Source organism: Tribolium castaneum, chromosome 5 (assembly GCF_031307605.1).
Source record: "Tribolium castaneum strain GA2 chromosome 5, icTriCast1.1, whole genome shotgun sequence".
Lineage (NCBI taxonomy): Eukaryota > Metazoa > Arthropoda > Insecta > Coleoptera > Tenebrionidae > Tribolium > Tribolium castaneum.
In genome coordinates, this window is record NC_087398.1 from 15,421,651 (window position 1) to 15,447,894 (window position 26,244).

The 26,244-nt window shown below is 31.7% G+C and overlaps 3 protein-coding genes across 4 annotated transcripts in view; 2 read left to right on the plus strand and 1 right to left on the minus strand.

Annotated features, from left to right (window-relative positions):
• Positions 1-54: 54 nt before the first annotated feature.
• Positions 55-3,731, plus strand: CSN6 (COP9 signalosome subunit 6). The gene is made up of 5 exons (XM_968188.5): positions 55-345; positions 397-528; positions 2,683-2,834; positions 2,886-3,245; positions 3,512-3,731. The coding sequence occupies exons 1-5, from the start codon at positions 141-143 to the stop codon at positions 3,650-3,652; spliced, it is 990 nt and encodes a 329-aa protein (XP_973281.1). The 5' UTR covers positions 55-140; the 3' UTR covers positions 3,653-3,731.
• On the minus strand, positions 3,669-25,665 carry LOC100142603 (uncharacterized). 2 transcript variants are annotated; one of them, XM_064356843.1, is made up of 11 exons: positions 25,535-25,665; positions 25,286-25,482; positions 25,005-25,237; positions 20,446-20,622; positions 20,232-20,396; positions 19,883-20,182; positions 15,986-16,208; positions 15,744-15,936; positions 11,538-12,021; positions 7,382-7,537; positions 3,669-7,157 (listed from the first exon to the last, which is right to left on the minus strand). In XM_064356843.1, the coding sequence occupies exons 1-11, from the start codon at positions 25,663-25,665 to the stop codon at positions 6,822-6,824; spliced, it is 2,595 nt and encodes an 864-aa protein (XP_064212913.1). In that variant the 3' UTR covers positions 3,669-6,821. The 2 variants fall into 2 exon arrangements, with proteins under 2 accessions (XP_064212913.1, XP_064212914.1); XM_064356844.1 differs by lacking the exon at positions 7,382-7,537 and having other exon boundaries at positions 3,766-7,157.
• The window catches only part of LOC662139 (serine protease inhibitor 3/4), a 59,079-nt gene continuing 58,388 nt past the window's right edge, over positions 25,554-26,244 (plus strand). Inside the window, exon 1 of the mRNA XM_008201889.3 lies at positions 25,554-25,693. The gene's annotated coding sequence lies outside the window, so the exon portion shown is untranslated. The remainder of the gene's footprint in view (positions 25,694-26,244) is intronic.

Below are 26,244 nucleotides of genomic sequence, written 5' to 3' on the forward strand. Positions count from 1 at the left end.
AGGAATATGTTAATATGTTGCGTTTAAGTTTGGCGCCACTTGTGACATTGACATCTGTCAAAGGGTCAAAGCGCTGTCATTTGTCATTTTGTTAGCGGTGTTATTTATACATTTTGATTCAATTTCTTGTAATAATTAATATGAGTACGAAAGAATCAATGGAAATGGAAGTCGATAATCCGGCTTCTGCTGATGTTGCAAATAATCCGGCGGAAGATTCGGAAAAAAGTGTGATGGCAGCTGGGGCTGTCGGTTCTGTGACTTGTTCATTGCACCCTTTGGTGATAATGAATGTTTCTGAGCACTGGACACGTGAAAAGGCTCAAGAGGGCTCAGTCCAACGAGGTACGACACCATTTACAGTATAGTTAGTTATTTATAATGTTACATTTTAAGTGATTGGGGCTTTGATTGGTAAACAGAAGGGGCGAAACATTGAAATAATGAACTCATTTGAACTGGTATTTAGTGTAATTGGAGGGGATGTTATTATCGACAGGGATTATTACAACATGAAGGAAGAACAATGTAAGTATGTACCGTGTGGTCAACGGAATTTGTAATCACTAATCAGAGTAGGGAAGATTTTTTCTGTATGGTTGGTTGCGTTTGTTGTAATTGAGACTCATTTATTTCTTCAATTTCATTGAATAAGATCTGTTGTAAATTATAATGAAGTTTAGCCAGACTGCAAATTTTTTGTGGGAGGTAGGCAACGTTTAGGGTTACCATCAGATTTTTTTTAGCTTTGGACACCACAATAAAATGACTAACAACAATAACTTACATTCTTATATTATCGTATTATCGTATATAAAATACTCTGGTAATGGCATCTTATTACCTGACTTCTCGTTTGTATTAAGAATTTTTACTTAGTTTAATAAAAATAAATTTATTTTCAAATAAAATATTACAAAACCAAAAAAACATTGCCAATAGTTTTAATAGTATGTACTGATACAAGAAATATAACAAACAGCATTAGTATAAAAAATATTGTAGTAATAATATTGTACAGAGTGCTGTATTTTGGATGTCGGAATAGGAGATCTCCGAAACTAAGAGATTTAGAGAAAAACAAGTGACACATTCTTGGGTCCGTTTTTTGAGAATATAATCTTGGTCTAAACCGCATCTTGCTATCGTTTTTTGTTTTCGACTTATAAACAAAAGTTGACATTTTAGTGTCAACTTTATACAGAAAAAGCGAAATGTATTTTTTTTAATATTTAAAAAGAATGTATTACACATCAAATCAGAAAAAAATTAGCTTTACAAAAATATTACAGCCTCCTATAATTCATATTTAAAAAAATAAAACTTATTACAGCTAAACGAAAGGTTAAAAAAATCGCTGATAACATTTTTAAATTCTCTGTAAAAAGTGCTTGTATAATGTTTGTGTTTCAAATGTGTATCTTTTATAATAAGGAAGATATATATGATTTTTTTTAAGATTTCGTTAAAATGTCAAGTTCTGTTGATAAGTCGAAAACAAAAGATGATAGCGGGATGCGGTTGACCAAAATTATTTTTTAAAAAAACGGACCAGAAAATGTGTCACTTGTTTTTCTCTAAATCTCTTAGTTTTGGAGTTCCCCTATTCCGACATCTAAAATGCAGCAGCCTGTACAATGAGTGTTAGAATGATTCACATCTAATCATCTGTGAATTTCTCATGTAAAAGAACATATAACTAATGATAGGCATTTAGACATTGAATATTAACATTCTGTATTTATTATTTCAAAGTTAACTAGATGAGAATCATTTAAAAACACATTGTATAAACAGTAAACCACCTTTCTGCATCATTTTTTTTGCAAAACTATCCGGTATCCTGTTTGCAAAATGTAAATTCAATTTTTAGAAGTTGTATATCTACATTTTTCCAATTCACTCCAAGTTTTTTTTAATATTCAAAGTATTTGTTGGAAACAACTAGATAGTTTCGAATTCAGAAAAATTACAGATGGAATTAAGCGTTCTATCGCAGAGTTTTTAAAATTGGTCGTTAATTTTAATTTTAGATACAACAAAATTTAAATTACCCTAAGAAAACTGGACATTTATTACAAATTAACATTTGATCCGGATACCGGACATATCGTCTAATATCCGGATTGTATTGAGTGAAAACCGGACAGGTGGCAACTCTAACAAGGTTGCTATAAACTGTAAAGTATGGATACAGTAGCTGAAAATTTTATAAACAGTAAAGTTCATGTAAATGCGGAATAATATTTTTCTGACTCCTGTGAGTTCGCAGTAAAGCGATGGCAGTCCATTTACCGAATACGGTGTATATATTTTTTCATTTTTTTTTTTATTAATTTTTCTCAAGTTTTGCGCTTAGTTATGACAATTATTCGCCTTTCAAGTTAAGACCTTTGGTTTTTCTGGTTGTTAATTGTGAAATGCTGCTTTGCCATATAGCGGGAAATTTAAATGTAATTTTTTTGAAAAGGTACAAACGTTTTTTGTCTGTTTGACACTTTTAATAGATCTTTTATGGTACTCTAGCTGCCAAAATCAAATTTCGCAAGGGAGTGGTTCACCAGAGAGCGCAGAGATCTTGGCTTGAAAGGTGAATACAAATAATAAAAATAAGAAAACTACTCTTATTGTAAATTCAAACACTAGAAAACACAAAAATTGTTTGTTAACAATCTATTGCAGTCAAGCAGGTGTTCAGTGACATGGATTTCATTGGTTGGTACACCACCGGAGACATCCCCAACACCACTGACATTAAAATCCATAAGCAAATATGCGACATTAATGAATCTCCAATTTTGCTTAAATTAAATCCCTACGACAAAAACATTGATGTTCGTACACAGGCTGCATTTTAAGTGTTAGTTTTAACATAATTATTTTAGCATTTGCCGGTTGCTCTTTACGAGTCTGTAATTGATTTGATTGGGGGCGAAGCAACAATGTTATTTGTTAATTTGTCTTATACTCTGGCAACCGAAGAAGCAGAAAGAATTGGAGTAGATCATGTGGCGAGAATGTCTTCAACGGACTCAGGAGAAAGCTCTCTTGTTGCAGAGCATTTGACAGCGCAACACAGTGCTATCAAAATGTTGCATTCTAGAGTTAGGCTGGTTTTAGAGTATATGAAAGCTGTACAAAGTGGACAGTTGCCTACAAATCACGAGATTTTACGAGAGGCTTATTCGTTGTGTCACCGATTACCTGTTATACAAAGTGCAAGGTTTCGACAAGATTTTTATAATGTAAGTATTTTTTGCACACGTAGTTTTTAGTTATCTGGAAAGCAATTTTCCACATTTTTGGCCGCGACAACTGTCATTGACATGTTTGCTCGTCGAAATATGAATTTATCGAAGAACTGTCGTCGGCCAAAAAGTTTTGTACGTTAGGTATTTTACAGCGTTCAGTTTTTGTCAATATTAAAACTTCACGCTGTGAAATTAAACCTATCGCACGTATAATGTAAATAAATAACTATTGTTGTACTTACTGTCACGTGTTTTTACAGCAATGCAACGATGTGGGCCTTATGACGTATTTAGGGACTTTAACAAAGGGCTGTAATGATCTCAACCAGTTTGTGAACAAATTCAACATTTTGTATGACAGACAAGGACTGGGCAGGAGGATGAGAGGAATTTTCTTTTAATTCGTAAAAAAAGCAATTTTATTTATAACCCTCAGTTCTGTATTAAAGTTTCTATTAAACAATCCTTCCATATTACAAATTGTCTTTTATTGTATTTTGCGGCAATTTTTATCAAAAGAGCTTATAAAAGGCAATGATACTTGTATAAAAATTTTGGGAAGACTACAGTTTGTAATTTCTTCTTCACTTGAGTGGTGATTGTGTGCGGTACAGAGAGATGTTTGTGATTTTTATCACAGAAGCAATTTTTAAATAACTGTTATTAACACAACACGGTGAATACACAAAAAATCTCCCTGTTTTTACAAAATATTTGCTAACTGCTGCTTCTAAACCCCACATTAGTATAGAAGTGGTTTTTTTACACAATGATAATCTGTTAGTTCCTCTCCAACAAAAATATTTTCAAGATGGCGGCCCTTTGGCTTTATCGGAAAATCATATGTATACAGGGTGTCTCAAAATTGACGCCCGTGCTTTTAGGGTTTGCTTCAGAAAACTAAAACAAATCGAAAGCTGGAAAATTGTCTGATTGTCCTTCGTTATCGAGTTATTGATAAGAAACTAAAATTTAGATATTAAATTTTATTAAAAGCGAATTTACTAAATTTGTTGTCACAAAATAAGCTACAATGCGATTTAGAAACTTTTCCGTATATGCCCTAGCCTCTGCAGCGGCATTGCCATAATACACACCTGTAACCGAGCTTTTAACAATCGACAAATCTCGAATGTAATAATGTAGTAGTATCGTATCATTTTAAACATACAAAACCGAAAGAAATTAATAATACTCCTCACTAGACAGAGTGATTCAAAGAATTTTAACATCGCTAACGTCAACTAATGAATTATGTTCCACAAATAATTGGTAAGACATAATAAGCTTATTATTTACATTTTTCTCAATAACTCGAAAACTAAAGGCAATTGGATTTTTTTTTACTCTTAACTTTCGATTTGTTAATACAATCTAGGTAGTTAATACCTAATACTAGGTAGTTAATACTACCTAAGTCAAATTCCCAGCGCACGGTCGTCAATTTTGAGACATTCTGTATATGTTATTTAAATATTTATTTTAAATGGAAAACTGACTATTGCACTTTTGGATTACGGATGAAGTTTTTATCAGCTATATCTATACCTCAGTTTAGCCGTTCTTGAGATATTTACACTTTTTAAAATTTTGTTTGGAACTACACCAGTCCACTTCAGAAATTCCTTTTTTAAAATTTTGCATTTTGATATTGCAAACTGATGAAAAAAATCGGAATGTTTGAGAAAACTCTGATATGAACAAATGAATGGTTCAGTTAATTCAATTTCTTTTAAAAACTATAAGGTTTTTTAACAATAGCTTATTATTAATCATACAATAATCTACGATATCCGAAAATTTTAGTTCAAATGGTGGTTTAAAACATCTAAAAATAATAATTCTTTGAAACCTATCAAAGTCAAAAACGAACAATTTTTAATTTAGAAAATTGTCAGATTTTGAGAGTAGTTTTTGGCGTAAACGTCTAGTCTGGTAGAACTTTATTAAAAAGTTCACATTGGAAAAAAAATTTGAAAAATTTCTTTCCTAATAGAGAGACACCGCCATTTAAATTTATTTTATTTTATACAATGTGTTCAAGAATAGCAATTGAATTCAAATTCAGTGTGCGCTTTGTCAAAATGACTTTTGTAGTTTCTCTGTCAGATCTTTGAATTAGCTTTTTACTCACTTTTTTGCATTTATCGGCAAAGTTGTTACAAGTCTAAGGTTTGTCTTGATTTGTGTTTTATATTTCCGTGATTTTTGTTGTTCTGTATTCTTTAGTTTTTAGATTCGAAACCTTTTGTATTATTTTGACGACTCTGTCACTTTGACGGCTTCACAATTTGAATTAAGCGGCACACTACGTTCAAATTTCATAGGTGACTTGATGAACAATCATTCTTGAACGCACTGTACAAAGCGATCAAAAAGTCCTTCTATCAAGTAAGCTTAGAAATTAAAGGACGTATGTCTGCGGACCTCAAGCCAAATGTCAAAGGAAAAATGTCAAATGAATTAGCAAATTAAATTATGGTTGGAATCCAGTTTTGCCCTATATACACTATTAAGGAGTCGTGTAGCGTTCGGGTGTTATTTGTGTTAACGATTCACGGCATCTTAACTTTACGTTTGAAGTAATTTTAGTTTAAATTTTGACATCAGGCTGAATTAATACATGACAGCGGACACACGTTCTCAAGTGATAAGCCTACTTGATAGAAGGACTTTCTAATCCTTTTGTATTTATTTATTTTAAATAGGAAGTTATGCGTTTTAATGAATTCTTGATTAGGTTCTCAAATACCTTTCCATAAGCGATCCCTATACGTAATTTAGCCGATTTTCAAGTATTTACACTTTTTGATTTTTGGGGTTTGCTCCTTCCCCCTCAAAAACTGATATCTTTATTATTTTTAAATATTTTAAAATCTTTTTGATCATTGAAAGTTAAAGCTTGGGTTCGGTTTATAGAAGCGTCATTAAAATAATTTAATCCTTAATATAATAAATGAGTGATTAACTGATTAACTGATCATATGACCAAATTGAACCAATTTCGTGGGTTCATTCGCGTTGTTAACCTTTAATCCATGTCAAGCTTTGTGAATAGAACAAAAGCGAAGACTCTATGGCTTCTTTTTATAATGAGTTTGTCAGTGCCTACAAAAAGTTAAAATAATTTGAACTCTATTACACGTTGTTTTAGGGGTAGAAATGTAAATACATATTGAAAAAAAATTAAATCCTCTTCCATTTATTAGTGAACTAAAGTGATTGTATTTCATTTGGAAAAATTGAGTTAGTTTTTGGAAATTTAAACACCAAAGGAAAAATTTAAGCTTTGTCTTTCAAATATCACTATACAATTTCAAAATATTTGAAAATGAAAAAATATATTAAAACTATGCTCACTGAGTAGGATCTAATGGATTATGGTTGTACACAAATTTTCATATATTTTCGTTATTACAACTCACAATATTCTAATGTGGGGTTTGAGCAGAACAGCCTTACACATTTTTATCAAAACAAGTACATTGAAACAAGCGGAAGCTCACTTTATCTAAAGTAAAAAAGTTATAAGAATGTGTTTGCTAATAACTGAAGTGTGACTAGACATCCTCAAACCGTCCGTTCTATACCGATTAACTCCTCAAAAAGTGTTCCACTGACTTCACGTCCGTGGAGCACTTGATTTGCGTACCTAAGTGTAGCTTGAGCAAGATCCTTAACAGTCCATTTCCTATCAACGAGTATTCGGCACACTGTATCCAATTTTGTCAATTTCTGATGACCACAAGTGTAGTATTTAAGGCAGGGGATTCCCGCCACACTTGCCGCCAACCATTGGATTATCACTTTTAGTTGCACATCTCCACACTTGGAGGAGCCACAACCCCAATTTCCTGTCGCGACTGGTTTTAGCCCATTTTCCGACCTCTGCGTTAGCTGAGAAATCTGAAAAAAAAATATATTTTTATTCTGTGGCAATTTATTGTGCAATAATTTTGTCGTGCACTTTTAGTTTGGTAATTTAAAAAAAAGTGGTGCAAGATACGAGCACTGGACAGAAACAATTATTTTCCGTTCTGTTTGTCAGTGACAGAGAAAAAGAAAGGCATGTTAGAAATTTTAGTGTAAAATTGAAGGGTCTAGTTAGTCTAATTAAAATTACTAATTACCTGTTTTTCTTTGGGTAAACTAACGCTACAGGAAATCTCTTCTAAAGTTTGGACGATGGCTTCATTTACGCAAGATATAAACCAAGCTCTACGCTTTTTACTTGTTAAATTACATTCACTCAAAACCGGTTCTTTTGTTAAGGGCTCTTTACTCATCTGTTAATAAAAAATGACTCAAATAAGTTCCAGCACGCCTTTCTTATCCCCAATGAACTTGAAGGTGATATTAGGGATTACTATAGATTAGGGTACGAAACGACATACAAATAAAACGTCCCCGTCTTCGATAGTTTCGTTAACGTCGCCAGAGAGCGTCTAGAAATTTTCTAACGAATTTAGAATAATAGCAAAAAATACAAACAGATAGAGAACTACAGGGTAACCCAGTTAAGACTTTCGAGCTTAATATTTCAGTTATTTGGCAAAGGATTGTTATGAAATTTAGAATGCACATATTTTAGGAGGTAGTCTTTCAATTAGGAGTAAAAAAATGACCTCAAGTTAAATATGTCATTTCTAAAAACACATTTCTTCTATTTAAAATTAAGCCAAATTACCATTGGGTCATTAAACCCCGAAAAATAGTTGGCCACACAAAAAATTAACCAAATCGCTCGGGTGATCCAAGAAAAAATTTTTAATTTTTTTATCAATTTGCACTCCGCCTCATATTTTTCATAATGCTGTAAATAAGATTACAAATACATGGAAAATGTTACGAAGAAATTTGTTGAAAATTGAATTTCCCAAGACCATATCAATAAACAGGGCTTTTATTTCAAAAAGAGCCAGTCTCAATAACTTTTGAAATTGAGTAAATCTATTATCAAGCAAAAACAGGTCGATTAGGATAGCGAAAGGAAAGTAAAAAAAATTGTTTTTTTTTAGGTTATTTTAGGTTTTATCCCTTAATTGCTAGCTACGCTTAATTTAAGATTTTAAAGGGCACTCCCTATAATTTTTCAAACATTTTCGGAAAGGGAAAAAAATTGCATATATAACTCTGTCAAAGAAAAAAAAATTGTCGATTCGTCTTTTAGTAAAGACTGGTTTTATTTTTGAAATTTTTAATTGTAGTAGAAGCCAATTTAATTTAAATCAAAAATTGTCGACTAAAATGCGACGAGAGAGAGTTAATACCAACATTAGTTACATTTTATCGATATTGATTTGTTTTTTAGTTAGGGGTGGTTTTAAAAAAATTGTTAATTAGAGATGTGATGAGATAGTTCAAAGTTCAAACCTTACCTTAAAATTTAAAATAGCACTTCCAACTTTTTCAAATATTTTTGGAAAAGGGAGAAAAAGCTTATCTAACTGTAAACATATTTAGATCGTGTATTTTGTTTTCGATTTGTTTTTTAGTTCAAAACCAACATTAAATGTTTCAAAATGTTGGGGGTGCTATTACAAATTTTATTTAATTAATGTAAAGGTTGTTATCGACTAAAAGATATGGAACTTAAAACGTATTTTATGTCGGTTTTGAACTCTCCCAGTGCAACACAAAACGACATATCTACTTTTTGTTTAAACAAAATTGTCTTCAAATCAGAGGCCACTGGAACTACACCACCCTTAACCGAAAAACGAATAGAAAATATTTTTTTTGACAGATACGCTAATTTTTTTCATTTCCAAAATTGTTTCAAAAAGTAAGAGGCGTTATTTAAAGATTGTAAGTAAGGGTGGCTAGCGATTAAGGTTGAACTATATTGTGCTCACCGTCCACGCGACCTTGCGATTGCACTGATTTGAAACTCAATTTTTAATGAAAATAATAAGCAAAGTCATTTTTTTGCGATTGGATTTTGTTCCTAGGTTAACTTAGTACCTCAAAGACTACTTTTTATCTGGATTTAAATATCTGTACCCAAGTTATAAGGGGTAAACAGCGTAATAATTTTAATGTTTTTATGGAAAAACCTAAAGTTCAAATGGCATGAAAAAATACAGTATTACAAGTAAGTTATATACAAGACCCATGACAAGAATTATTAAAAAACTTAGTACTTATCATTTTTTAACAAAAAATAAAATGATTAAAAATTGATTTTTTTATTGTTTTATTAAATGACACTAACAATTTTTTCAAATTTATGTATATGTATTATTGTTAATGTCCTCAAAAAGGTACCATATTTTTTTCATGCAATTTGAACTTACAATGTTTTTAATAGAACAATAAAATAAATCGATTTTTTAACCCGTTTAAACTCGGTTACAAATACTTAAAATGAGATACAAACTGACCTGTGAGGTAATGACTTAATTTAGGAACAACATACAGATCTAAAGAGAGTATAATGTTTATTACTTTTCTTAAAAATCCAATTTCAAATTCTGCGCTTACGCGCTTTGTTGAACAGCTCCTCTTCGGACTTTCTGAGTATAGTTCAACCTAAAATGTAACTAATGTTGATTTTGAACTTCTCCCTCGCGATCCTAATCGACCTGTTTTTTCTTAAGAATGGCTTCTTTTGAAATGAAAGCCCTGTATATTCAACCGTTTATGCTCTAATTATAAAGCTGTTCAAGCGACGGATTTGTTTCATTTGATCAAGAATCGGAAAGTTATTAAAAAAAACTAAACTGATAAAAACATGGTAACCTGGTCTTCTTTGTAGGAAATTGAACAAACTTTGTTTCTTATTTGTACCGTATTTGCTGTATTCTGAAAAATAAAACACGGAAAGTAAATAGATAATTACCTACTTATACAGGCTGTCTCAGCTAAGACTTTCGAGCAATATCTCAATTATTTGTCAACAGATTGTTATGAAAAAAATGACCTCAAATTAAAAAATAAAATTTTAAAACACATTTCTTTTATTTAAAATTAAGCCAAATTACCGTTGGATCATTAAACCCCGAAAAATAAATGGCCACACAAAAAATTAAACAAATCGCTCGGCTGATCCAAGAAAAAAATTAAATTTTGTTGTTAGAAACTTAATCCAAATTTTGATAGTAAAAGTCAAAAGTGTGCACGCTGTCAGAAAAGTAAAATTGTTTTAATTTAGTAAAATTACTTTAAAAACCAACAACAGTGGCTGAAATTTCTGTGTTGTTGAAAAAGGAATCAATATTCGCCTACGGAAAGTGTCGTTGGACTTTTTATGAAATGTTATTTATGAAATTTAAAGTTCAAATAATCGTCAATAATTTGAAGACACAGGAAGCGTACCTCAACGAAATCTAGTGAGAACAAAACACGTCACTGGAAACTAAGCAATAGTTGGGGCTGTAATTCAAGCTTTTGAAGAGAATCCAATCAGCAGTGTGCGAAATATTTCCTAAGTCCTGAAGTGTCTACAATTTTTCAGTTGTTTAGTCTTTTTGTTCTTTTTGAAAGAATTAAAGCATCCAGTACCAAAAGTAAGTCAAAAATATTGTTTTTTAACTTTGTATGGGTGAGAGATAATTGTGAAATGTCCCAGTTACGTTTCTCCGGGTAGGATTGACCAAAATTCAATGGTAGTGCTCATTTGTCTCATAGAGATCTACGCTTTTGCATCTATACCCACGTTTAACAGTTTGTTTCTTATTTTTCTCGCAAAACAGACGTCTTCCACAAACGAGTTTTTTCTAACAGCATTTTTCACTGACAATAAATTTTTTAATATAAGTCTCAAAAGGTTTAACATTTTAAAAAGGCATGTAAAAATTACGTTTTTAAGACTTGAGTTGTTGCATTAATTGGATTTTAATCTTTATCTTCTAAAATATCTACATTTTAAATTCCATAAAAATCCGTTGACAAATATCTGAGATATCAGGCTCTAGTCTTAGCTGAGACACCCTGTATAGGAACGGTCATAAGTTATAACAATACGGCATTACAGAATTACTTTCTTAAATTGAACACTGTTCCCAAAGCTTTTATAGATTTTAAAATCCTAATTTGTAAGCAAAAATATTCTCCTCTGGTAGAAAAACATTATTTTTTACTTTTTAAGCATCTTTTAAATTAAAAGTTTCTTCTAAAAAAACAATTTTGTATTTTTTTTAAATGTGACTTGAAATTTTTTGAAGCTTTTTCCCGTAATCTACACATGGTTCTCAACAACGAACATACCACTGAATTGGATGATTTTGTATCTCATTTCGTCATATGATCTATAGTCCTCTGTAATGATTAACTGATTATACTTACTAATTGAGCCGCTAGTTTGTGTTTTTGTCGCGCCAGCTCCAAACTGAGCGATTTTGCACTGAGCACTAGCTTATTTTTCTTAACTGGGTTGAAATCGAGGTTTCGTGTCGCATCAGCGCTTTCTGCAAGTGGTACTGGAACCCCAGCGAAGGATTCACTGAGAGTACGTTTTAATAACGATCCAGCGAATTGCACCACAGCCAGATCGCGACCTTCCAACTCCTTCTTAGTTCCTTTTTCCGTTTCCAAGATCGGGTTTTGGAGCCAACGCGAGAACTGTTCGTAAACTTCTTCCAATTCGGAACTGTATTCGGTACTAAAACTGTATTCGGACGACTTGTTTGACTCTTTTCGGCTCAGAACGGATTGTTTGTTTTTGAATTTGTCGATCCATTGCTTTTCTTGTTGCAACGAGTCTTGAAGGAAATTTTCATCCAGGGAGTCCTCCTTGAGCGCAAACCCGGTGGAACCTCCACGTCGGACCCTAAATTTAATTTATCGAACATCAAATGCCATTTCGCTAATAGGTAGTTTTAGGAAATTGAATGGTCAAGAAAAAAGAAATAAAGAAGAGTAGAAAATATGACAATTTTAAACTAAAGCTGACAAACTAAAAAACTAAAAACATACTCGCATATTAACTTCAAACACATTTCGACAAAATTACTGAAATTACACAAGTTATTGGGAACGTTTTTTTTTCGCTAAGGTTTTTGTAGCAGTAAGCTCATTTATCAACATTATACAGTATGGATTTACAGTAACTTATAAAATTTTGTAATAGGCTTGTTTTTATTTTTGTAAATGCTACATTTTATCACTACTTCAAAATATATGTCAGTACTGGTTTTTTAATAATGACGCCATTTTGATTTTATTTTTTTAAATGGAAACCAACAATATACTTTACAATTTATTACATTCTGTTATCCTTGTGTGGTTATAAAAAAATAAAAAAAATGGATAATAAAAAACTTATTGACAACTATTAGCTGTTTCAAAACTATAAAAACGCCAACGTCGCATAGTACCAAATTATTTTTTTTTATAATTATTAGTGATTAGATCTTTCATTGAAAGTATAAATTACATTAGCTATTATTGTCTTAAAGTGCATGAATAATTTATAACAGCTAATTTTAAGAGAAAATGCGACGTTGGCATTTGTATAGTTTTGAAACAGCTGATATGCACACAAAGGATTTTATCATTCAGAGTTTGCATTTTTTGTAAAGGATAATTGTTATTTATCTATTTTTGTGTATTTAAATTTTATTTTTTATTTTTCACTAACACACCACATGCTGATGCTGAACAAAAGAAAAAGGCTTTTATGAAACAAAGTAATGTTGTATCCGAAATTTCCCTATTCACAAAATTTTTAAAGAAATCTCTAAGAGAAAATTTCTAGAATCTCTAGATTTGCGAAAAATGTGACATTAACAGCAAATTTTAAAAATTTTCTGCCGGCAGCTGGTATGAGCGCCAAGTAATCAAGCTTTTAGTAGTTGTTATTATTATACGAGCGGATAAAGTTTCTGATTAAGAGCTAATCGTTTAATCGCGCAAGCTACGCAGCAATGCGCATTTGAGACTTTAATAAGAGCGAACTTTACTAAACAGAAACTTTATTTTGTAAGTGCAATGTAACATTTTATTTGATTTTGTCTTTTAAATCTTCCTATGTTAGAGATAAAATAATTTAGAATATGTGTCTTAAATACTTTTTCTTTTTAGTTTTACTTTTTATATTTATTCTGAATATAAAAAATTAGCCCCATGAAGAACTTAGTTAAACCGAAAAAACTTAGATACTGAAGATTTTGAACACCTCAAAAAAACCTGAATCAAAAATATTAAAAAAATAATAAACTAAAGCAAAGTTTGAACAGACCACATTGCTAAAATGTAAAAATTTGTAGGTATCAATATTTTAACTGAAATATTTAATGATAAGCACAAAATTGAATAAAAAATTTAAACTCCACAATAATATAGAGGATATATCAGAAATACGTATGCTAAAGTCACCACGAAATAAAACTCATCTAATACAACAACTTTCATATATGTATAACATTTTGCCAGATTCTTATTTACAATTTTCACTGCTTTCCTTCTTTCTTTTGTGCAAACGAGCCGATCAATGTTTAATAATTACTTTGAATTCATAGCAACAATTTTCATTGTTGTTATAAATTTTTTAAATTGTCCGTTTCTATCATAACAAAAATAGCTTGGTTCTTTTATTTTTGTATCCATAGGCGTGTACACGTTTCATTATGTTATTTTTTCCTAATTTTAAGTAAATTTGCAAAACTTTTATTGAAAAATTACAAATGGAATTTTTATTTTATTTGTTGATCTCTGTTACCTGTTAAAATTAATACGTATTTCTGATACACTCTTTTATAAATTTTTAATTTTTGTACTTTTCGATGTCAGAATTTTTTTTTTTTCGAAATATTGTCATTACAGTACACATACAAATTTCCGATATTTCGTGATTTTGAAATATTTCAGTTTTTCATTGTTTTCATTTTACAGATTTTTTAGTTTCAATTTGTTAGTTTCTCTCATTTTTTAATTTTATGATTCACATTTCAGTTATCATTTCAACAAAAACACAAGATTATTGCAGTTTTGTTTTTAACAAAACAGAATAAAATAGAAAATTCAGTGCTTCAGACTTCAACGTAATTTCTTCTATAGGGTGACCCAGGGGTGTGTAATCGGTCTATAACTTTTTTGGGGATTGAAATATTGCTATGCTGTTTTTATTATCCGACAGATCGACTTAAAATCAACAAACTAAAAATATTTTTATTGTGCACAGGGTGTTGTATACAGGGTGGTGAATCAAAGTTATATTTTTTTAAATGGAACAACCCTATATATTTTTGCATAATTGGAATTTGCGCAAAATTAATGTTACTATTATGGGACTATCTTTTTTCGTTTAGATATTACTCAGTTTTTTGATATAAAAAAATCAATTTTTGAAAAATTATTGCAAATTCGCCTATGAATATTTTCCAGCAAATTTGCAACAGAAATATGTAGAATACCTTGGTTTTAGCAAATAGACGACTTTTAATTAAAGCACGCTAATAATGTACATTCTGGGCCAAAACGCAAAAAGTTGAATAACTCATTTTTTTTAAATGGAACATTCTGTATTTTTTTCATGTATCGATAACATTTTCGATAAGCTTTCTAACGGTTTGCATAGCAAATTTAAAATATTTTTCGAAAAAATGATTTTATTAGAAGAAGATTTATTATCCTAGAATATGACAAGTCAAATGCTAATTTATTTTTTGATATTTATTCATGTGACTAATTACATTAAAAGTCTACTTATTACTTGATGCATAAATGATTTTTGATAATCAAGAATTAATAATAAAGTAAATAAAAAAAAAATTTTGAACACTTCAAATATTTCAAATTTGCTATACCGCATATCAAGAAAGCTTACGAAAAATGCTATATACATGGTGTTCTATTTGAAAAAAATGAGTTATTCAACTTTTTGCGTATTGAAACACCTGTACATTATCTCCGTGTTTAACGTAAAAGTCAACAATTGTTAAAACTATAGGATATTCTGTTGAAGTTTCTGAGTTTTTCTGTTGCAAATTTGTCGGAAGACATTCATCGGCGACTTCGCAGTGATTTTTCAAAAATTGGTCGTTTTTATCACGAAAAGTTGAATAATTTCGAAACGAAAAAAGATAGACGTATAATAGTTTATATTTACATTATTACATTATTTAGATTATTTTTTTGCGTATAATCTAATTACGCAAAAATATATAGGGTGTTCCACTTAAGAAAATGTAACTTTGGTTCATCACTCTGTATACAACCTGTGTACAATAAAAATATTTTTATTTTGTGGACTTTAATCAATCTATCAGATAGTGAAAACGGCATAGCAATATTTTTAATAATAAAAAAGTTATGCAAAAAAAGAAATTTAAAACACACAATTAATTATTGTACAAGGATAAGTAGAAACTTCCAATGATCTGAAAGCTTTAACCTAAATTTGTTAAATCAAACAAATGTTGTAACTACCAGTTGTAATAATGTAAGATAGGATAAATTATGCTCAATACTTAATAGGCTATCTGATTTGAGTACATGCATAAAACTCCATTCGAGAGAGACAAATTTCGAGAATTTGATTCGAGTACTTACTTAATTTGCTTATCTTGCACGTCTGAGCCGGCCACTGAAATCCCCACAGCATAACTCGACTCAGATGAGCTGCTGAAAGTGTCTGAAACCTCTCTCCTTAACGCATCTCTGAGTCTCTGCGCAAAAGTGTGACGCCTCTCGGGAGTCTCCAGATCGATACTGTACCTCTTGTGAAAATTTTCGTCTTCGCTTCCTGAAATTATTCCTTAAGGAAACGCCAAAATTGCAAAAGTACAAATCACCATCGTCTAGACTCGTCTTGGCACTAAGAAACTCCTCTTCGCTGGATTCACAGCTGGAATAAACACTTTTCGGAGGCGAATCCACCGGTTTTCTCGTCACTGGAAGACATTCCCCGGAGGACCCCAACACAATGAACCTACCCCGTCGGTTGTTCACTAGCATTTCGTTGTTAATTTGTCCCTTTTTCTGCAAATTTCGCTCGACTTCGAGCTGGACTCGAAGCTGGTTTTGGAAAGAATTGTAATAAAGCAATCAGTAATCAATACGATTTTGATCGGTATAAAATGATGAATGATCAGTGTTTAATTAATTTTTGCACATTAAGGACCGGTTTATACAGGATGGTCCAGCACAGCTCCTGTCTTCTGTAGCTTAGTTGGAATTTTGATATTAAAATAAGCAAAGTAAAAAGCTCCAATGTTTTAAAAGTTTGGAAATAAATTGTAAACACCCGGTAGTACTTAAAATCAATCAAACTTAATTAGTGGGTCTATTAGACCTAGTAAAAATGTCATCAAAAAAACACTTTCTATTTTTTAGTAATCTTTAAAACTTAAGGTGTAAAAGAGATTGGTTTTTATTTTTTTATTCTTCAACACTGTCAAAATTTACGGTTTTTCTCCTGTGTAAGGAAGTTTTGACAACTGTTTGGCATTTCTCAGTACGAAACGTCAGATTATTTTTAACAAATTTAAAGCAATTTTAAGCCTTGCTGAGTCTATTTCGAAGAATAAAATGTTGTATTCAACTCGTTTTTGTGTAAATCGGTTCATTTATTACGCCTCGTGGATGATAAACCACTCGTTTTCACTCGTGGTTTAAAAATCCACTCGTGAAATAAAGCGTCCGATTTACACTCAAACTCATTAAATAAATAACTATTAACAGTTATCTCTGAACCAATTTGAACAAGTCATTAGGGATATGTAGGAACTTAAAAAGGTATCATAATGAACACAAAAAAATAATAGCAGGCCATTAAAAAAATATTATTATGACGTGATCTTTTTTTGGGACACTTGGTATAGTCAAAAATATTTTTCTGAAATGTGTTCTAGAGTATAAATAACATCTACAAAATATCAAAACTCTAACTTTAATAGTAACTGAGTTACAGAGGACGGAAGCTGGCCCGGAACAACCTGTAGAAACGTCATTAGTTTGCGTGATTAACTGCTCATGTGATCAAATTGAAGCAATTTGATTAGTCCATTCGCGTTGTTAACTTTTATCAACGAATCAAATTTCAAGAGAGCTTTCTATAAACCGGGCCAAAAAAAAATTAATGATTAGTAAAGCACGCACAGTAGGGGATAGTGGGGTAAAATGATCCCTCTAAAAGAAAACACCTCATTTTACCCCACTCTCCCCTATTTCATTATAAAGTGAAAAAATCGAATATTCATTGTATCTAATTGTAATTAGCACAGTAGAAATAATAAACGTTAAGTATTAGTTAAAATAATTGCTTAAAGGCATTGGCAACTTATTTTACGTATTTTATGTTTTAACGGAAATAGAAAATATCTTGTTCTATACCATTAGGTTCTTTTTAAAATTTTCTGCGATGAAGAATAAGCAAGATAATCACTTGGAAAGGAAAAAATCGTGACGTAACAACCACCTCTCATCATAGAATCCTCTTATCACTAAACCCACTCAATCACCAAAAACTTGACAGATATAGATATTTGAACATTTTTCACACATCTTTCACAAAATCAAAAATTAACTACTTTTGCATCTAATTTCTGTTGTTGTTTTTTAATTTGCTAAAGCCTTTAAACTGTGTTTTTAAACACATTTAAAAACATTTCAAAAAGCGTAGGTGTGTTAAAAACTTTAAAGTAAGGGTAGCTAGCGGCAAGGGGATGAAACCTAAAATATAACTAATGTTAGTTTTGAACTTCATGCTATTGCAATACTTTAAAATTCGTTTACTTAAAATAAAAAGTTATTTATTCCATCGTAAACGATAAAATGGTACTTTATCTAATGTTTTTTTCATGGCAAAATAAAATTTTATCGTCTAGACAAATGTGTTTCACAACCAATATCGTTTTTCAAGTTTTTGAGGTTTATACCAAATTGCCAATCAGAATAACTCAGTAATTCAGTTAAAATAATGAAGGTTGGAACATTTATTTTCTTACAACTGCAGTTTTTTACGTACAGTATACCATTGTTTTCAGGTATCTCTCACAAGAGAGGCAAAGCTGTCAACTCTACTCACAAGTGAGTAAATCTAGAGAAAATTGGGGAAAACAATGAGACTGTTTATTTCATAACTATAGCAACACAAGTCACTACGAAAACTGCTACATAGAACTATGCTAATGTCACAGGCGGATATTTACTTGAATTTCTTGTTTTTTTTTAACAATGCACTTGTAAGATACAACGTCGTATATCACACGTGATCGAAATGCCATTATGAAGCTACAAAAATTCTCACTCCCACATAATGATGCATTTCTATTACTTGTAATAAAAAGTGTTCAATAATTGTTCTGGTCGTGGTTGGCTGTGGTTTTCTGTTTCTAGCATGAACGTAGGTTGCGTGGTAAGTTTTTATCGTTTGCTGTCAACTGTTTAAATGTTGTCTTATTTTTGCATTTAGGAGTTTTTGATAAAAATCACATTGAAAATCATGATAAAATCTGACATTGAGAGCTGTCATCTGTCATTGTTTTGTAATGTTAACCGAGACATACGTTCTTTGTGACAATTGCCCACATAGGCGATCTGACCAGAACATTTATTGGACACTTGTTATGATATACTATTTTGTGCTCATAGCTTTTAGATAGCTATTTCTCGGTTACATTTATATTTATTTTTTGCGCGTGAGTGCGTTATTTGAACACGAACAAGGAACGAACGAGTGCTTCATTTACGCGAATGCGCCGAATACGTCTTCGCGCACAGAGGTTCGTACAATATTTTTTTAAACGAACAATACTACTTTCCTTATTTGCGCTTATGTTTACACTTATGGGCTTGACAGAGTATCAACTGTTAATCGAATTAAAAAAAAAATGAAATCGTGGTTATTTTTATTCTGTCAAAATTTTCAACTTTCAAAGTAGGAAAATGGCTTCTTGTAAAACAGATTTCATTTTTACAAACATAAAGTATTTTTACAACGCTCGGAAATGCCATTGCTTTTTGAAAATTTTACGCACTAGTGCCAGAAATCTACGTACGCGGTTAACTGTTGCGTTCGTGAAATGTCATTTCGACGGTAATGAGTTCAAAAAATGTTGTACGTAATACGTTATGAAAAGACTAATATTGTTTAACATGCGTAATGTTTACCAAAACGAGTACTAGCGGCTAGCCCCTGCCGGTCTACAAATGTTCGCTCAGTCGAAATGTTGCGAGCGAGGTCGGAACAGTACGAACGGAGACCATAACGGACTTCTCATTTCAGCTGGGCATATTGGAATAGTGGTTTTTATGGAAATATGTTGCGCGTGGCTGGGGCTTCGCCCCAGTTAACTAAAAGGAAACAAACCCCACGACCAATTAAACTCGAAAACGTGGAACTCGAAACGTGGAATAGTGTTTTTTTATGGAGCTAGGGTGGCGTACAGTTCATAAACATAAACACTATTCCACGTTTCGAGTTCCACGTTTTCGAGTTTAATTGGTCGTGGGGTTTGTTTCCTTTTAGTTAACTGGGGCGAAGCCCCAGCCACGCGCAACATATTTCCATAAAAACCACTATTCCAATATGCCCAGCTGAAATGAGAAGTCCGTTATGGTCTCCGTTCGTACTGTTCCGACCTCGCTCGCAACATTTCGACTGAGCGAACATTTGTAGACCGGCGGGGCCTAGCCGCTAGTAAACGAGTGAGCGCAGCTCACGTAATTAACTCGTGTTTTTTACCTACCGTATTCGAAACGTTGTTATTATCGCAAAACGAGGGCGGAGAGGTGCTCCGATTTGTGCTGCAAGACTGCTGCGTTATGAGAGGAATTGCTGGATCGGACTGGGTAGAGCCAACCGACTCCCCAATGGGCGAAAGCCGCCTCTGTCGACTCGTGTGCAAATTTTGGGGCTCGTTTGTGCGGAACTGCTTCTGCTGGAAGGCTAAAAGACACTTGTTGAGTTCTCGCAGAATATTGTCTTCTTCAAACTGCCCGATTGGCAGTTTTTTGTAATCGTCGGCGTCTACACAGCAGACTGTCATCTTGAACAATTAATTGAGAGGGGCTTGAATTGTGTGAATTAAGAGCTACCTCTTGCGGAACTTGGAGTTTCTCGAGCGAAGCCCGATTTTTCGGATCAACTATTCGGGAAATGTGTCTAATTTTTTCTACAGTTAGCACCTCGTTATCTTCTAGGGCTTCTACGTTTAGTAGAACGGTTAGTAGTTCGGGGTAAGTGACTAGATTTATACATTCCTAAAAATTTACGAGTTTTCGATCGAGTTTTGAGTGAAAATGAACAGACCTGAGTATTGCCATCATCTAAGACTTTTCCGCCGATTTTTGAGCTGGCAAAACAGATTTGGATCGAGTCCGGCTCACTTCGTTCCAGTTTGCCCTCGTGGCGGATTTGCAAAGGGCATAAAGGGAGACTACATTCTAACCAGTCTTCGATTGTCAACCATTCTTTACTTGTCATTACCTAAAAATTATTTTACTAGGTAAAAATGAGAAAAAAATTGCTATATAATGTAATTATAGGTAGTATATTATTATATGAATTTTATAAGACGTTTTATTGTGGCACGAGTGGTTTTGGAGCACGACGAAGGAAGGAGTGAAACAATTAAATCTTATAAAACGAGTGTAATATAATATTTTTTCTACTTTCTATTTTTGTTGTTTGTTTTAGTTTAGTTTAACTTATCAAAATCTGTTTAAACTATTTCCTCTTAATTTTGTTAATTATTCGGGCTTTATCAATAAACGACTTGACGCTGTTGACAGATCAGACATTACATTACAGTGATGACTGATGACGATGTCACCCAGCCCAGCGCTGCCAATACAACTAAAAATTTACTAGGATTTGCACAAAAGTTCTCTTTGTGAAACTACTTTCAATTTCATAATGAACAATTTGTGAAACCAAAGTAGAAAAATTACATTAAAGGGAAATTATAAATGTATAGTGTCAACTATTAAATTTGGACTTATAATACTTGTAGTTACTTCTGCCTGAACGCCGATATAACCAACAAATGAAAGAAAAAGCATTTGCGAGGCTGACTTTATACTTTATTAAAACGTGGTGAAGAACGTGTGCAGACTGATTGGAAGTAAAATTCAATAAAAAAAACTACCGAAATGGAAAATGTTCGTGCCCAAAGTGGTCTAAAAGTGTGCGAAATGTTTAAGTTTATTAATTGTTTAAGTTCATTAATAAATAAAGTGGAAACACGTATTTTTTTGCCTTACATTAAATTTTTTCTCACAACAACATTCCAAATTTTTATTCTATCGTCAAGGATAAAATCATATTTTATCTACTGTTTACTTCATGGTAAAACGGAATTTTATTGTCTAGAGAAATATGATTCACAGCTATTGTTGTTTTTCTGTTTTTGACGTTTTTTTTTCCTTGTTGAATTTTTTGTCGTTTTTAATTGTTAATCAAAATAACTTAATAATTCAATCGAATTAATGGAGAATAAAATAAAATTTAGTATTGTACAGGGTGCTGCATTTTGGATGTCAGAATAGGGAATCTCCGAAACTAAGAGGTTTAGGGAAAAACGAGTGATACATTCTCCGTTTTTTGAGAAAATAATTCTGGTCAAAACCTCATTCCGCTATCGTCTTTTGTTTTAGACATATAAACAAAAATTGACATTTTAGCGAAGTATTAAAAAAGTATTCCTTATTATAAAAGTTACACATTTGAAACAGACATTATAAAGACTGTTCCGTCGAAACCCCACATTAGAAGTATTGGGAGTTCTAATAATGATAGTCATCTGAAAATTTGTGTACAACCAGTCTTGCTCATTGAAAATATTTTCAAGATGGCAGCACTTTTGGTTATATCGGAAGTCGCTATCAACTTTCTTATTTTAAATGTGAAGCTATATTTTTTAATGCATTTTTGAATTACTAGAGTTATTTTAAGGTGGTTTTCATAAGCTTTTCCTATACATACATTTAGTTGTTTACGAAATATTTATGGTTTTTAAATTTTCTTTTGGATTTGCACCTTCCAGTTCAAAAATCGATAACTCTGCCATTTTTTAAAATTTGGAAATATTTTTTAGCCCATTTGTAAGAGAAAGTCTAGATATTTTCTTTGATGCTTTCAAGTTTCTAAAAAAGAATTACAAACAATTTTTTTTAAGTTTTTGCAGAACTTTAAACACCCATAACTAACTTTTTATTTCACTAAATGGTAGAGAATTTAATTCTGCATCGATCTGTAGTAGCATTTCCTATACTAATGTTTAATAGTTTGCAAGTTACAATAACTTTTTGTTGAGATTGAGAAATTCTTTAGCCATAGGTCTATCCTCATACTTTGCATTGAAAACGAATGAAAAAATGTGAGAAATTAAATTTCATTAAACAAACATTCAATGAATTTATTTTGTTTTTGGGGGTTGGACAACACAATTTTGAACAGAGTTTATCGTTTAAGTTTAATCAGAAATATTTTTATGACAAACTATGCAAAAATAGCTGTGGTTAATAAGAAATTTCCTACAATGACAAAAAAAACATAACTGGAAAATTATCACAAATAGGTATAGGGAATATTAATACAGATCGATGCAGAACAAAATTCTCATCCATTTAGTTAAATAAGAGTTGGGATATTCCATTTGAAAAAATTAAGTTATGGGTACTTTAGTTTGTTCAAAGTTAACCTTAAAATTTTTGGGTTTATTAACTTCAGTTTCAATTTTGAACACACTGAAGAACAAATATAGGCCTTCTTTTTTAATTCTCCAAATATGATTTCGAAATCACTAAACTAAGCGAGTTACCGATTTTTTAAGTGGCAGGTGCAAATCCAAAACTTTTCAAAAAAATCCTAAATATCTCAAAAACGGTTTACCGTAGGTATAAGGAAAGCTAATAAAAACTCCCTTGAAATAACTCAACTAATCCAAAAACGCAGTGAAAAAAAAACATAGATTTCCATTTAAAATAAGAAAGTTAATCCGGTATAACCGGAAGTGCTGCCATTTTAAAAATATTTTCAATGGCAGAACTCAATGGATTATGACTGAGTACCAGCTTTCAAGTAAATATCTTTATGAGAACTTTCAATACGTCTAATGTGGGGTTTCGAGGGAACAGGGCTATATAGGCACTTTTTTACAGAGAAGTTAATGTTATTAGCGTTTTTTTAACTTATGGTTAGTTGCAATAACAGTAAAAGTATTATTTTTTAAATAGGAATTCTAGGCGGATGTAATATTTTTGAAAACTTATTTTTCAAATTTTTTAGGCCCTATACAGGTTGTTTTTTTGTAGTTCGCTGGGGCGAAGCCCCAGCCTGTAATCTAGCTACTGAGCGTTTATTATTTAAACTGTGCAGACTGAAACTAGATACTGTGCCTATATACGATTTTTTCACTGGGCAAATTTTAATAAAACATTGTACGTAGTTTACTTGTCATTTAATTTTTTTACTGTGCAAAAATGAATTAAATACTGATCATTTATTATTTTTTACAGATCAAAATCGAATTTATTACTGATCGCTTTATTACTACCCATTTTTAAGAACGTCACGTTTTGATTTTCTTGTGAAAATAAATTTTTTGCGTAAAGTACATACCTACAAACTCATCGAGATAATAAACTTAAACTTAAATTATTAAATAGAAATGATAGAAATTTACAATAGAGAAACAAAGATATAAGAAAATATATACTAGAATAGTATAACAAATCAATAGCGATAACATGTTATTACAAAACTGTTTTAAAAATGTCGGTTTTCTAAAGCAATAAAGCAATACATTGGTCAGTTATTTTTAAAAATTCACCGCTTCTAATGTGGCGTGATCAATGTTTCGAAAAGCCTTTATAGTTCTTTCTTGCATATTTTCTCTGATAGTGTCGTCGTTTTTTTTTCATTTTTATTTATTGATTTCTTGTCAAAATTAAAGATTACATCTCGATGAGATTTGTATGCATTTTACAAGAAAAATTCATTTTCACAAAAAAATTCAAACGTGATATACAATAAACGCCAGTCTGATGTTGACATATCTGTATTTATTGTTTTACATGGCACACTACGTTGGTATCGAAGAGATTTTATGTGCATTTTGCAGACAAATCAAGTTATCTCTCAAACTACCAACTTTAAAAAAAAAATAAGAGGTAAATAAGATGTAAAATATTCTGAATAATATTCAGTAATAAAATACAGGAGGTACTATCTGAAAAAATCAAGTTATGGTTTTTCAAAATTTACAAAAATAAATGTGTCACAGCATGGTAATGCTACACTGCAAATGAACAGTCTTGTCGCCGAAAGATACCCCTGACAGAGAAAATCCCAACTTTCTCGAAAACCAAGCACACTGCGATTTTTTAATAATGTGCCTACAGACGCATTAAATTGTAGAAATTAAATAGAAATTAAATAACGTCTGAACGGTTAAAGCTAATTGCAAAAACTAAACTGATTTATAAAACCTAAAAAAGTGCAAATATAAATATATATAAATACAGGGGGTGCCATTTAAAAAACTGTTAAATTTTGCATTGTAAAGTGTGTAATTTTAAAACGTGCACTTAGACTTCCCATTTGTAGTGTCATTTGATTCATTTCGATATCTTTGACAGTGTAGGTGCAATCGAACACGCCCATGTACAGGTGACTTTTTAGAAAGAGTCTCAAAAAATCTTGGAAAAAATAAAAACAAAACTTTGATTTCTGAGATCAATGTTTTTTTACACTTTTTGGTGTATTTACGAAAATTTTGTAACAGACAAAGCCTCTTTTATGATATGTCAAATAAAGGGCATTTTCACTATGAGAGCAAAAATAAGATAAATAAAATAAAAGATTACCTGACGTGATACTTTAAGGCACCCATTGTCACTATTTTCTACCCAGTCGAAATAACACAAAATACTCCTAAGTTTTGCTTTTTGGACGTTTTGATCTAGATGTTTGAAAAAATGAGTGAAATTAAAATTCTGCAACGTGGGGTGAGTCCTTTCGGACCGTTTCGGAAATGTAGAAAAGAAGGCATTGGCTATCAGAGACGCTACAAATGAGTATTGCAGTTCGGTACAATCCGCTGAAACACAAAATTTACAATTTTGTAACTCTTTACACCAAATCTTACATTGCTGTTGCAGACTGAAATGTAGGCCATCCTTCGGTTTGTGATCCTTTAACTTTAAAGCCCGTTTTACGATGTTTGGCAACGTCTTATTTAAGAAATTGCTTCTTTCCTCACTGGTAAGATCGTTATCTAGAAAATTCAAAAGGCCGACGAAGAGGTCAGGATCATTGGTGTCTTCTTCAGGGTCCAGACTAACGCTAAAATACACCAAATGCAATCATCGTGGTTGGGTTAAGGTTAAAGACGTACTTGCACATGTCGTGAATTTTTTGCATGCCTTCGATCAGTTCCAGCGTGTTTTTGGTGTTTGCTATTCGTTTCAGGTGTTTCTTCACCGAGTCCCACCAAGGTAAATCACAGGGAAGCATAACTAAAGCCATTTCGCTACAAATTAAGAGTAAACAAAGGGTGAGTCGAGCAAATTTGCTTTTCATTGTCCTATTTTTAACGCGATGTGTGTTCTGATAAAATAACAACTTGCCCATGAATATTACTGTCTTGTGCGAGTTGCTACACCCTGTGCTCTACTTTAATAATTACTATCTAATTACTTATCATATTATTATATCAGTATCTAAAATCGAAATTGTCTGAAAGACGAAGCTTTAGGTAAAATTAATTTTGATTCAAATTTTGAAATCAATCTTATGCTTTCGTTTGGTTTAAATAAAGTATTAAACCGATCGCAGAGAATAAAATTAAATGTGATAGAAGTTTCTGAAAATATAATTTGTTTATTTGGTTTTCCAATAATAATTTAAATATGTGGGGGGAATCCGAGGGAAAAAGTCACTCTTAAAGATGTGTATTAGCTGTTTCAAAACTATAAAAACGCCAAAGTCGCATTTTCTCCCAAAATTCGCTGTTATAAATCATTTATGAACTTCAAAATAATAATAGCTAATGAAATTCATACTTTCAATGAGAGCGATGCTGAAGTTATGTACAATTCGTTTCAC